The sequence below is a fragment of the Serinus canaria genome, chromosome 8, assembly GCF_022539315.1.
Source record: "Serinus canaria isolate serCan28SL12 chromosome 8, serCan2020, whole genome shotgun sequence".
Taxonomy (NCBI): domain Eukaryota; kingdom Metazoa; phylum Chordata; class Aves; order Passeriformes; family Fringillidae; genus Serinus; species Serinus canaria.
In genome coordinates this window covers 9,649,744-9,663,519 of record NC_066322.1, presented here as the reverse complement: position 1 = coordinate 9,663,519, position 13,776 = coordinate 9,649,744, and the positions used below count along the sequence as shown (strand labels likewise).

At 41.8% G+C, this 13,776-nt stretch overlaps 1 protein-coding gene across 1 annotated transcript in view; it reads right to left on the bottom strand.

Annotated features, from left to right (window-relative positions):
* EIF2B3 (eukaryotic translation initiation factor 2B subunit gamma) overlaps positions 1-13,776 on the bottom strand; it is a 105,121-nt gene that overhangs the window by 15,716 nt on the left and 75,629 nt on the right. The window contains exons 7-9 of the mRNA XM_009088668.4: positions 13,557-13,750; positions 9,532-9,609; positions 8,688-8,836 (exon numbers count right to left, since the gene is read on the bottom strand). Of these exons, the coding sequence (XP_009086916.1) occupies positions 8,688-8,836; positions 9,532-9,609; positions 13,557-13,750 (421 nt within the window). The remainder of the gene's footprint in view (positions 1-8,687; positions 8,837-9,531; positions 9,610-13,556; positions 13,751-13,776) is intronic.

The following is a 13,776-nucleotide window of genomic DNA, read 5'->3' as shown; positions in this document are numbered from 1 at the left end:
TAAGACGTGGCAAGGAGTCAGGGAGAGTTCTACCACCTACCAGCAACCCCTGAAGGAACCCCCTGCTAGCTAGTGAGCTGGTAGCTGGGACTCACGATCGCAGGGGTGAGGCACAAAGACCATGGAAAGAGAGAGGAGAGGCAAAAACACTAATGAAGAACTTGGGAACCTGAAACGTTGCCTTTGCCAACATGCTTTACACACCAATACATTTTTACACCAACACACTTTTACACACAAACACAAGAACTCTGGGCACTATGAATCTCACATTATACATTCAAGCAAATACCAAAGCCTACAATAGATGCCAGCAGTACATGCTATAATTTATAGATATATTTCAAAGCAAGCATTCGTAAGTGAATTTGGCCTTTGATCTCCTGTTTTTTCCCTTGGGGGTAACAAAATCATTCTACCCCTCTAAATTCTTCGCCCGTCTCTGAGGGTGTTTTCACTAAGGAACTTGTTTCACGTCTATTTTCTAGCCAAGCTCATCACTGTGGTATGGCTCCTTTACACTTCTTCCCCACACCCTAAACATTTTGCATTACATATTGCATATACTTGCCAGCACTCGTATTTTCCAGCGAAAGTTCAACTGACCTTAAAGGATTGCCTCAAACATACCTTAATGTGTTTTATTAAGTGAAACTTTGGGTGCGGGGGGAGGTCGCCAGGAAGGTCATACCTCACCTCCGAAACTTCAGTTACATCCAGCTCATCTTGGAACAAACAAATTGGTGGCCTTTTATGCAGCTGCAAGCTCAGGGCTGCACACTTTGGCAAAAGAATGCTGCAAGGAGTTTACATTGGGAAACCCCACACACAGGAAAACTGACCACCCCCTGGATTCTCTTTTGCAGAGTGGGAAGTGTGGGCCAGGTCCTATACGATTGTACAGATGCTTCACTGACGGCCAAGAAAAGCTACTTGTGTCTATGTGAAGGAAACAAAGCAGGAAAATTATATATTCACTACCACCTCCAGGTTTGCTTCACTTTCCCACTAGCTCACACAGACTGAGCGAGTTAACAGGCACAGGAAAAGGACACCTTCTCTGGGGTTTCTGAAGCACAGGTCTGGGTTGAGAGCTGTGGCCCTTCATGAGACATTACATGGAAAAGGTTTTTGTAGATGTCACTCTTACAACTGAACCTGGCTTCTTAGATCCAAGCTGAACTTGTTCAACCCTTGTCTCCTCAGAAACTTTAGAGGCACAATGTGATAATTTCTTTGTCTTTCATACCCAGGTGGAAGAAGATTTTAAGGAGCACCAGAGACATTCACACCCAGATTCCCACCAAAATCCAACAGCAATCAGCTGTTTGAAAAATCTCCATACTCTTCGATTAAACCCATGTGGTTAGCAGGAGACAGAAGCTTATTTATAGCTCTGAAGTCAGACATAACCTTGTCCCCCTAGAGCAGAATGAGAGGAGATATTTTAAAATGCCACTCTTCAGGGCTCATCTGTGCTTTAAGTTCAACATTTGATGTACAAGATGTTTGGAAAACTGGAATGAGCTCCCTGCACTGTCAGGGAAACATCTGTATCTGAGATTAAAGAACAGGTGATTTATTTAAGATAGACTGATGTACCAGGAAGCTAGCCAGAAGAATTTTTTTTTTTTCTGAGGAGCTGCTAGTAATAATGTTTCAGACACAAGATAACAGGTATTATATGAGAAATATCCTCAATCCATTAGATACAGTAGAATCTTCAGTTGAAAGTAATTGAAAACCAGTTCTGCAAGTACTCCACTACTTCCTACCTACTAGTTTCCTGCTTTGCACTTTCTTCCTCAATTTGTCTTCCTGAAAGGAAATCTTGCTGGCCAGAGTTTGTCTCTATTCAGTATCTTACATAGCATGTGCAGTGAATTAAATAGTAAAATGAAAATTGTAATTCCTGATCCAAAAATGTTCACAGTTTAAAACCAAGAGGTGTGACAGAAAGGAAAGAAATGCTACACAATCAAGAGAAATAAGACCCCTTTTTACAGGCAGGGACTACAATACATATAGTTTTCTTCATGAATTTAATTTTTATCCATATCCATTATATACTATATCCATATATTTAAGATGAGCACATACTTTTTTCTGAATGAAGTTCTCACTTTTCATGTGCTTTCTGCAATATCTATTCTAAACTCTTTCTTCTTTCTAGGGAGGCAGGGAGTCAATTGGCAGTGTGAGATAAAGTGTCCAGGAGACAACAGCCATCTTAAAAAATGGTTCAAGATACAAAATGCTTGGGAATTTCAGCATAAGCAGATCTTTATTTTCAGCTTTGCAAGCTATAGTGCTGGAAACAACTTCACCTCCTCATTCCTTTTCATGAGGTTAGGTACTGTAAAATATGTTGCCTTGGCAATAGGATCATTCCTTTGTACTGCCACTGTCCAAGGGGACAAAGACTACTTATGTAATGAAAACCTACAAAGACTCAATTCCACCCCGGTTTTAATTACAACTTTCTTCAAACCACTGACTGTTTCTACGTCAGGTGCTGATTTGGCACTATTGAGGAAACAACCAATAAACTTCACAATCAATCTGCAGTTAGTAGTCAATCCAGCTCACCCTGCTTGTTGTTTTTCTCCTTTGTACGTTTTCTCATACAAAGCAGCAATAAATTGAAGACATGTGGTAAATGAGAGTAGCCTTAACCAGTCACATGTGGTCTCTCTCCAGTCCCCTCACTGAGCAGAATTACAACATCTGTCCATCTATTTTCACACAGGTAGCCAGAACACCTTTAACAAAATCCAGTGCATAACTTACTGTCTTCACATGACTGAAGAAGGATGATGCTAGTTTTGCCTGACAAAATGTTTTCGGTGCCAGGTCTTTCTTCACATATCTGGGTACTTTAGTCCTTCATACTAATTTTTACTCCAGCCTTTTCCTTCTGCCCAGGGAATCAGAACCCCAAGGTTTACCACATCTTTCTGTGGCACTCTTCTAACTCTCCCTCTGTCCTCAACACTCACATCACCTCCCTGCAGCTTGTACCTCGAGGCCATTGGTGTCACCTCCCTTGCATTCCAAGTTTCCTGATGCTGCAACACTTTGCAATTTGCTGGCATCACAGTGCAGCCTGACCCAAAACATATCTGCCTTTTTAACCCCTTCCCTTTCCAAAAGATGACCTTAGCTGTGTGCCACATGGGGAACTTCAACAGTTCAGTTCAGTTCTTTTGGGTACAATGTTTGTATGTGGTTCCAACAACAGGCTGCAAACTTTACAAGCAAAGATATGTTCAATGATTCCTTCCCCTGCACAAACTCAATAACCTCAGTCACACCTGCAACCCTACTCTTACAGTTCATGAACCAACTGCCCACTGCACCAAAGCTATCTGGTAAATATCTGCTGCTAACTCCTTTCTGGAGGGAACTCTCTCATTTTCCCATTGCTTAACCCGTCTCACCTGTAATTTTACCAGTTTTTCTGGTAAAATTACAGGTGAGACGGGTTTAGCTTCCTTGGTTTCTCTGTGAAGATATAGTATTTTTGTGCTGTGGAGGTGAAACTGGAAGCAAATCTTGGGGCATTTGCTTTCTCTGATAATCAGAGCAGCCTATTTATGATTTCCATAAAAACATCATTTGAAGCAGAATGCTTTCCTGTATTTCTATGAAAAAAGAAAAGCAGCGAAATACTTCATTTCAGACTATATCTACTACCAGGGTCCCTATGGTACTGATTACCACCATGTCAACAAGACCTTTTCAAAGCATGGCTTATGGCACACTCAGTATTTATCTGAGCTTTTCACTCTTGCCTTCTCAACTAACCTCTAAGTAGTCCAAAGACCAGATATTTTTTTCCCTACTAAACAGTCCCTTCCCCTGAATTTTTACCAGGGAAACATTAATTTTCCACGACCAAGGAAAAAGGATATAATGTGCACATAAAAAGGCCAAGCTCCTTCCCGTAAGTGTATACACTGGGATAGTTTTACTAACAAACAAGAGATTTTGAAATATTTATCTGCAGGGATGGAATAAAGGATTCAACATGTTTTTCCTGTTAATATTATTTGTAATGCTCAGAGCGCTTCAGCACAAGGTCCTGTATGACCAGAGCAATTAGACAGTCCTGCTGCCAGAAGGTAGCAAACTAAGTAAAACAACAAGACTGGTAAAAATAAAGCCAGCGTTTGATAAAAACCAACAAAGCAACTGCTGACTGCTAAAACAAAAGCCAGAACAGGAACCTGAAACTAAATTAATCCATCTATATCTAAGTCTCATTTCAAAACAGCTAAGTGTGCCTAAGTCTACCAAATGAAACAACATTCTAGAACCACAGAGTAATTTGGGCTGGAAGGGACCTTTAAAGGCTATGTAGTCCACACCCTCTTAAATGAGCAGGGACATCTTTAGCTAGACCAGGTTGATCAGGGCCCCATTCAGCCTGGCTTTGAACATTTCCAGGGATGGGGCAGTCACAGTTTCTCTGGGCAACTTGTGCAAATGCCTAAAAACCCTTACATTAAACAATTTCTTCCTTATATCTAGTCTATATTTTTTTTAGTTTAGAGCCACTAGTCCTTGTCTTGTTGCAGCAGGCCAGGCTGAAGTTTGTAAGCATCAATCTTATAAGCCCCCTTTAAGCTCTGAAAGGCCACAATGAGGTGTCCCTGGAGCCTTCTCTTCTGACCAACCCCAACTCTTTCATTCTTCACAGGAGAAGTGTTTCAGCCCTCTGATCAGTATTATGTCTGGTCATATGTATTATGGTCCATAAAGTTGAGAGGCATGGGAAGAGAGACTGACAGTGTAGAATGAGGCAAAAAAAGTGGTTGAGTACCTCAGCCTTCTCCTCATCTGCAGTGACCAGCTTGCCAGCCATGCTTATCAGGGGGTTAAATCTACCAGGCATTACTTTTCACTTGCCAAATGGCACAATCCCTTGGGCAACCAAGCTTCAGTCAAGTCTGTGGGTGTTACATGCTGTCCCTTTGCAAGAGAGCTACAATGAGGGGACTCCTGCACCAAAGATGCAGCAATCGAAGGACCCTCTTGTGCTGCCACCTCTGATGAAAACAGAGCAAAGAGAAGGGACAGTCCTGAGCCACTACAGAGACTAAGGACACACAGAGCTACTGCAGGAACATCCACACAGACAAGGTTTTCAAGCAACCTATGATTTTAACTCAATTAGTAGATTTTTTCCAACTATGTAACTCAGTGCAGTCGTTTGTCACTGAGCTCTAGGGAGCCATCCAGAGGGAAAAAAAGAAGTGTTTTGCCACTGCAGCCTGCCACCTGGGCAGCCAGCATCTCTCAGCACTTGTGCTGTTGTATAAATTACATCCCTCCCAGCTTGGTCAAGTATGTCCATCATTCAGCACATATGTAATCTTTGCTATTTTATTGTCTCATTGATGGAAGAATTAGCTGCACAGTGGGAAACACGTTAAGAAAGGACTACCAATTATTTTGCCCTGTTACTAACTTCTTTAATCCCCTGTAATCTCTTCTAAGGGGGGGATTCATATCTACTCAAATCACTTCACAGGAGACATATAAAATGTAATAGAAGCCCTACACACCAAAGCAAACAAACTCAGCTTCTGGTACTCCAGAGTATCAAATGCACCAGCCATTCCTGGAGGACAAGTCATAATTTGCAAACAGTATGCATGGACTGTCCAAACTAATCCCAGTTACTTGATCCATTCAGTTGGGAAAGTTATCATCACAGAGGCCATGACCTCTCTTCCTCCAGCAATGAGGCAACCACTGCCTAATAAGAGATACCTGGTTTGGTTCTAAGCACCTTGTGGTGTTCCCACATACACAGCAAGAATTTATCCATTTCAGAAGCTGGTATTAAATACCAGCTGTGAGGTTATTCAAAAGCTTTCTTCTGGTTTGGAGATATAATTTGTGGATCTTGATGCTGCAGGAATTACAGCACAGGATCCTCAATCACATTACAGGAGAACTACCAAGAGAAAAACATGTTAAATTTTGTTTTTTGGTGAGTTTTGTTTGTTTGTTTGTTTTGGTTTTTCTATATTGACATAGTGAACTGAGGCTGCTGATCACTTTTGCAGCTGAGATTTGAAAAAAAAGAAAGATGAAGCTAGAGAAGCTAGAGGTCATGGAAAAGGCAAGGGAAATACCAAGGCAGTGCCATGTAGCTCTGGATAAATGAACTTAGAATGCAGAGCAATTTTTGCATTTGGTTGCTCCCAGTATCCCAACTTTAAAAGAAAAAATTTATCTGATCTTTCTTTCTTCTGAGTTATCAATACACCTTTGTCTTTTCCATAGTAAGTGTCCTACTGCAGTCCTCTGAGCCTACTGCTTCACGCTGGTGTTACTGCAATGAACACTCCTGAGAATGGCCTTTAGTTACCACTCACATTTGGCTTGGGCATTATTATAGTAGACCATTAGTCTGGTTGAGCTGCTCATGTCAGCATAAAAATCTATATTCTTTAAATGACACAGTTTTTATCCACTTCTCAATGCAATTTCAGAAGTTTCTAGTATACAACTCTTAGTTGGCAAAACTGCCTTACTTGTAGGACATCTGCTCTGCAACATAAAAAATGAATTAGATCTGTCAAGGCCCTTTATTATGCTCATTTTGACCCATATCAGCCAACACATATTGACTTTCCAATTAAAGATGAAGACATTTTCTGAAGCTGTGATTAGATAAAGCCTGAGCTGTTTTAGAGACACTTGGGAGAAGAGGTGTTTATAAGGAGTTGTCCACTGTGGACAGTTTAAAGCAAGATCACATATAATTTATCCACCTGTTGCAAATGGATCCATCAACATGAGTAAGAATGATTAGCATTTTAACAAAAATCCATCAGATTTAACCAAAGTAATGAAAGAGAGTCAAAATACATTTAAAAATACATAGAAATCCTTCACTGCAAGGAAGGCTTCTTTCAATAAAACTCAGCAGCTAGAGTATTTCTGTTTCTCACTACCTGTGTGTGCATGACTTCACGCCCCTCTAATCTTAAGACTTATCATGATGCAATAAGAAATAATTTATCAGCTCATTATCTGTGCAGATCTACATAATATTAATTAGAGTATGCTTTGCAATAAAGATCCAGGGTCTGTAGTCTTAATTCCAGCTGGAGAGGAATAATTACAAATTTGACTCCTGTGCATTAGCATGCAGTAACCATAGAGCAGCTAAAGGGGGTAAAACCCCTGGGACTGTGAGGTTTTTCACTCTTTGGTGCCTATATTGTTTTCACCAAGAGTAACTAAGAACCACATTGTTTTCTAGAATTCACAAAAATGTTACCCCAAAAGTCAGTTTATCTCTCTTAAAAATAATATATCACCAAGTTTACAATGCCTGTGGAATTTTGTGAAATGCTTAATATAACAGCTCTGGGATCGATGTAGGATTTAGAGGACTACTCAATGCCAATGCAGACAAACACAACATGATTTGGGACTCTTCATAAAAAACAGTGCTATTTATACACTTGGCTGCCTCTGCAATTTAATGGTAGAGCTGCTGACCTCATATGCAAAACCATACCATTTTGATTGTGGCATCAATTCATTAATCAAAATGACAGAGGGTCTCATGATCAAATGAGAGAGGTTCCTCTACTTTTTATGACAGTAGTGCTTGTGATACAGCCATACTCGATCCATCTGTGATTGAACTGGAAACCAGCTATTTTCTATACTCAATGGAATTCTGATTTATGATGTGCTTGAAATTACTGTGGATTTCTATTAAAGACAAACACTTTGTGGTAAGGTACCATACTTACCTGTAATTTAGTTATGTAACAGTAGTATCCTCCACAGACCCCACATCCTTTGGGGTTTTATGTTTTTCAGATATGCAACTTTCAGAGCCAACTTGGCATTTTTTAAGAGTTTGGCCTTTTTCCTGAGGCCCGAAGCAAACCTCAAGCCATGAAGGAGCAGAGAATTTATACAGGTCTGCACAGACTCAATCAGCAGTTTCCTTTCCACTGACATCCACAGGAAGCCAGCATGTATGGAAAGATGGGGGCATGCAGACATCAACAATTACAGACAGGCCACTTTTCCCACATTTGGAAATGTACAGCTCAAGGCTAACTATTTAGTCAGTGTCTTTAGTGCATGAGAAACCTCTACTATTTGGCAGATTTTCTCTTTGAAAAGTTTATTCATTTATTCTATTACTCAGCATAGGCAATGGTAAAGTAAAGGCTGCAGGATGACAAAAAAAAGGGCCAAAGAAAATGACATTTTAGGTGAAGCTGTAATGTTCAAAAGTGAGAAGAATATTTCTAGCTGGCAAGCATACTACTTTAAAATATGCTTTGTGCCTCAAATATTTTAGGGATACTCACTGATCCAGCCACTAAAATAACACTTGGAAGAATGACACACAAGTTCACAGAGACTCATACATCCACTTAAGTAACTTACACATTCTGAAGATGACAGGGTCTACTGTAAAAAGAAGACATTTATGTTCCAAGACTCTTGTTAGTTCATTTCACTTGTGCACTTCTGGACTGCTTATAGAGACTTATTTATGACCTGGTCTTTGGAAACACACCCCAGGTATCATCTCTTCTGGCTGAAGATTCTTTACAGGACAAAAATTACTGACTCAGGATCTATCTAGAAAAAGAAACTGCAAATTTAGGGAACAAAGGAACAAAAAGGTAACATACCCCTCCTCAATTGTAACAGAATTCATGATGATACAGTTTGTTATCTTAACTTTGTCTTTTATAGTACACATGCTGCCAATGATGGAGCGTTTGATGGATGTCTTCTCTCCAATTTGTGTGGATGGCCCAATGATGCTGTCTGACCCAACCTGGGGAAGAAAAGAACAGAAACTAGCAAAAGTACATGGAGCTCTCTGATATGTGTTCTCCATACACCTCTCCCAAAGCACGTCTCAAGCACTCATCAATAAAGTCTACCCTGCTCTACCCTGAGGGATCCTTGGTGGGGCCCAGCCCACAGGCAGACAGACAGTCTTCCCAAGGTCTGTTAGCTTGGTAAAACTTCTAAAAAAATCCAGTGGGTCTGGCTCCGTAGGCTTCATGCAGAAAGGTAAGCACAGTAGGCACGTTCCTGCTGGTACTCACTGGTTTCACTCAGGTTTGCCCTCCGAGACCTGTTAAAGGGAGGCTTGAAGCTGGCATTCAACCAAAACACATTAGCAAGAAGCAAAGCTAAAATACTGATCCTTTCTGGGCTTGGTGTCCTTAGGGAGGCAAACTGCTCAACTACCAGGAACTGCCATTAGGGAACAAGAGGCTGCAGTGTCTGACTTGGAAGTAAGACAGACTTTTTACCAAACTTTTTAAAAGAGAGAGACTGAAAGGCAGGAACCCATGGGTGAGCCTACAGAAGACTCTGGGCTGCATCACCTACGTTCCACCATTCCACTTTTCAGAACTTGGCTTCACTTCCAACAATGGGACTGAATTTTAGCTAGCAGTTCTTGAAACAAAGGGGTTACAGACTACTGAAAGAACAGAGATGGAAAAAAGCAACACTTACCATGCCTCTATCAGTGATCTGTGCAGACCCATGAACCAATGACTCTTCCAGACCCAGATTAAGCAGTAATTTGGGAACCTACATGAAAAAACCCACATCACAAATTAACATGATAGTGCTGTACCCACAAGTTACACAAACAGCTCAAAGATGGCTTTCGTTTCCATTGCACAAGTATGTTTGCCATAAACATTTTAACCTATGGGAACAGGTAGGTCACTGCATTTCAAATGTCCACCAGCTATGTGTGATTTATCATCTCCCACTTTTGTAAAGGAGACAGGTACAGTGCTACCACAGTACACTACATGTCTCCTTTTAACTCAGCTTCCCACCTGTTGGGAAGCAGTGGATCAGCAGCAGCAAGCTGGTTCCAGCTGAGCACAGTGACATACTGTATGTTACAACAACGTCCAGCATGTGCCATTCCTAATGCAGCTCAGTTTGTTTTACACTGTCCAGTAAAGCAAGGGAGAGAAGCAAGTAATAACAAATATAAAACAGTAAACTGACATAAAAAGATGACTGTGTCCAGCCCACTCCATTAGATAGTACTCTGAGGCACGGGCAACAAAATTGTATTTCAGATGTTTAAGTAGAAAGAAACTAAAGTTGATCAAGTGGCTATTCCAGATGATGGAAGGCTGCACAAGAAGAGGCTCTCAACAGGGAGAAGGCAGGTGTCAGATAAGCAGACAGAGCAGCAGTAGTAATAAAGAGAGACACAGCCCATGAGGTAGCGAAGAACAAATCCGTGGAGAGCAATTCTGAACTGGATCCTGAAAGGAAGGGGAGCTAGCATTGTAGGACATGGGATATCACTCCATCATTCCTCCTTTTGCGGGTGAAAGAGCAGCCTGAGGCATTCTGCATCTCCTGGCTGAAGCCAAGGTCACACAGCACAGAAGTGATGACAGCAGGGATGGGGATGTCAGGGGAGGTGGGAGCACTGCAGCAATGCACAGACACAGTGCTACACAGTTACTGACAGGGGGGATGCTATGTATGATGTCTCTTGGTAGGACAGGGAGACAGGGATGCATGAGGGCTAAGAGGTCTGTGTCACAGCAAATTGTAGGGCTGAATGAGAGGCAGCATGTGCTGGGGCTGGGGTGGAGCTCTGCACATGCTGCTTGGCCATCCAGGATGTGGGCACTCACTGTCCATTAGGGAGATCATCTGGAGTCTCAGCACAGTGATGGTGAAACTGAGTTTGCCTCAAGGGAGGAAGGAGCAATCATTAAGTCTTCCTTTTCTCTACCCAAGCACCTATTTTTACAAAACTCTTAGAAAAGCTTATCTCTGAGATCTGTATTGCTCTGTTAAATCTGGCTGCATGTTGCCAGCAATTTCCAAAGCTGCTATTAAGGAACTGCTCCACAGTACAATTGTGTAAAATGATTTCCTTAGAAAGCTGGGATAACAAGAGCTGATGGCTAAGGAGTGAACCTCAAAAAGCAAATCCACAGATCTGAAGAAGATGGGATCAGATGAGCTCACATTTCTGAGTTCATTTCAATTTGCCTGTTGCCCCAGTAGACATTTTCACATCTGTAGCTCTTTATATCTCAAAGTTGGCCCTTCCCACTAGACTTGGATTTTGTTTATTTTTTAAAAAGCAAGAGTAGATTAGATCCTTCAGTCCAAGGTGTAGGCACTGCAGAAAACAACCAGGTTACGAGAACACCACAAACTAGGCAAATCTGCCTGGATGATGCTGGCTGGGTGAAGAGATGCCCCAACATGTCACCTGACACAAAGATCCAGGACAGAAACACACACTAAAGCATACCTACAGCATAGGTTGGAAAGATTCCTACTACTCAGTGTTGATCTGCAGGAAGGGAAAAAAAGGAAGAAAGGCTCTTGACCTCCCCAGTGGAAAGGTGGTGGGGTGAAATAAATAAAGGATTTTACTGGCCAGAGCAAAGGCCTTATTAGAATCAGTCAGTGGTAGTGCAGCCTGAGGGGTAACCCACGAAAGCTACAAGCTCAAGCATTTTGCTCTGAAAAGAAAGGTTAGACTGGGGGCAGGAGTCAGAGGGAGTGCCTGGGTCAAGGGAAGGTTTAAGATGTGTTTGGATTTAATTCATCTTACAAAGAAACTATTTCCTGCTATTGAAGATAACTCCCTCCTGAACCCACCTGCCCACACACAGGCTGCAGGCATCCAGAAACCCAGCTGGAAGTGAAATGATGTGAGCAGTGTTTCCTCACCCAGAAGGGCAATGGGTTAGGATGCCATTCCTTCCCACAGCTACTGGACTGGCCTGCTACTGCTATGTGAGTCTGTCCTTTGGGACCTCAAAGTTATAGGTCCCGACTTTGCATCAAGGAGATCAGAATCTGGTCTGTGAAGGCCAAGATAAGAGCAAAGTAAACACTGTAATTTTCCTTAGAGACCAACAAAACAGGTAACTCTGTGGGCCCCCCCCGCCCCCCCCCGTCAAATTAAATGTGCATCTTTTATGAGGATTAGCAAGAGAAACAAAATGCAGTGGCACTGAAAAAAGGAACTGCTTTCTCACAACTCCTCATTAAGCTCCATTTTATGTGTTACCTCCACATAGTTTCCTTAGAGATTTTACCATCCTGAAAAAGTTCAAAATTCAAAGAAAATCCTTTCCAACGTTGAAGGCCCCAATGTGACTCCAAAACACTAATTCTTTGTACCACCCAGGAGCAAACATATTTCCTGAACTAACCAAAATGTAGAATATTTAGGTTAAAAAAAAACCCAACCAAAAACAAAAAACCAACACAAAAAATCCCACATGGAGTCTGACTGGCTTAACTCAATAACTTTTTACTGAAGTGGCTGCTGCCAAATGTACACGCACACTTCCCTTCGCAAGTGGTATTCTCCCTTAACCCTTTGGGCACACTTATTCCTGCTATTTTGGGGGAAGTTTTTTCTGACAGCAGTGCTGGCTCTCTTCCCTCATCTCCCTAAGCACAAAGCAAATCACTTTATTTCTGTGTTCCTCTACAAACATCAAGAAGAAAAAGCTCCAGTGTGTAAACTCATGCTGCCATTCTGCAATTCTGATTTGCATGAATTAATCCATTAATGTTGTCAAAAAGAAAGCAACTCAGTCTGAGAGCAAAGGTGAGGCATTGACCACTTCCAGAATTCCCAATACAACTTTATCATCTTTCCAGCCCCACTTCCAGAAATCTTGAGTCTTTCCTTACTGCACTCCTTACTGGTCTTTCAAAACTAGAGGAAACTGTCCATTCCTGATAGCAATGAAGTTCATCACTAGCAGAGCAAAGTACAGAGAACTTGCACATTGCATCAGCCAGTGTAGTAAACCCCCCCCCCCCCCACAGAACCCTGCCCCACAAAGACATTAAGAGCTTTTAATCACCAGCTTGTTAGGTAGTACAGGATTTCCCTAATTCTCATCTGTTATTTTTTTCTTATATGAATTCTCAGTAGTGTGAAAGTGAAAGCTGCAACAGATGCTGCCTCAGATCAAGAGCTCACCTCTGTGTGTACCTGGAGTCCCACAGTAGGAAAACCTGTTCATAAAAGAATCCTTTTATAATGGAAATCATTAGGAAAATTAAATGAAAGGGTAGTTTACATCTCTCTTCAAATTGTTAATAATCTTTGTGATTATCACAAACAAATATCTGCTAGAAAGAGTCCAGTCAGAACTGACCTTGCTTTTAGGACATGGAGGACAATGATTAAATGAGCTATCAAAGCTACTTCCATTCTTATTTTCCACACTTTGTGGCTCTTTGGCTGCAGGTCTTGCGGCTCCCAAAAACCCACAAGAGTGTGTAGGGTGAGGGTTTTCTCAGCTGAATCAAATCTAGAGTAAATCAGTGACAGAACTGTTTCCTGGCCTCACGTCCTACCCAGAAGGCAGTAGGGTGATGTGTGGCTGGATAACGTGGCTCTGGTTCAATTCCCACATACTCCTCAGCTGTGTCACAGGGAGTCACTCCTGCAGGGTGAAATGTCCTGTGAGCTACTGCTGTATTCTCAGGTGGAACCTCTGTATTTTCCTCACCTGTCTGTTGGCTTCAATGTACAGCCCAAGGGTATTCACTCGGTAGCACAGCCCCTCCTTCATGATGTGGACGTAGCAGCGCACTTTTCCTTCATGGAGAGTTTCATTCATATCTCCTCTATGATCATTCCAACAAGAGTTATCTGGAGCAGGTTTCAGCAAGCTATTATCTTCCTTTATGAAACTATAAATGTCTGGAGAACACACACATGCATGAAGT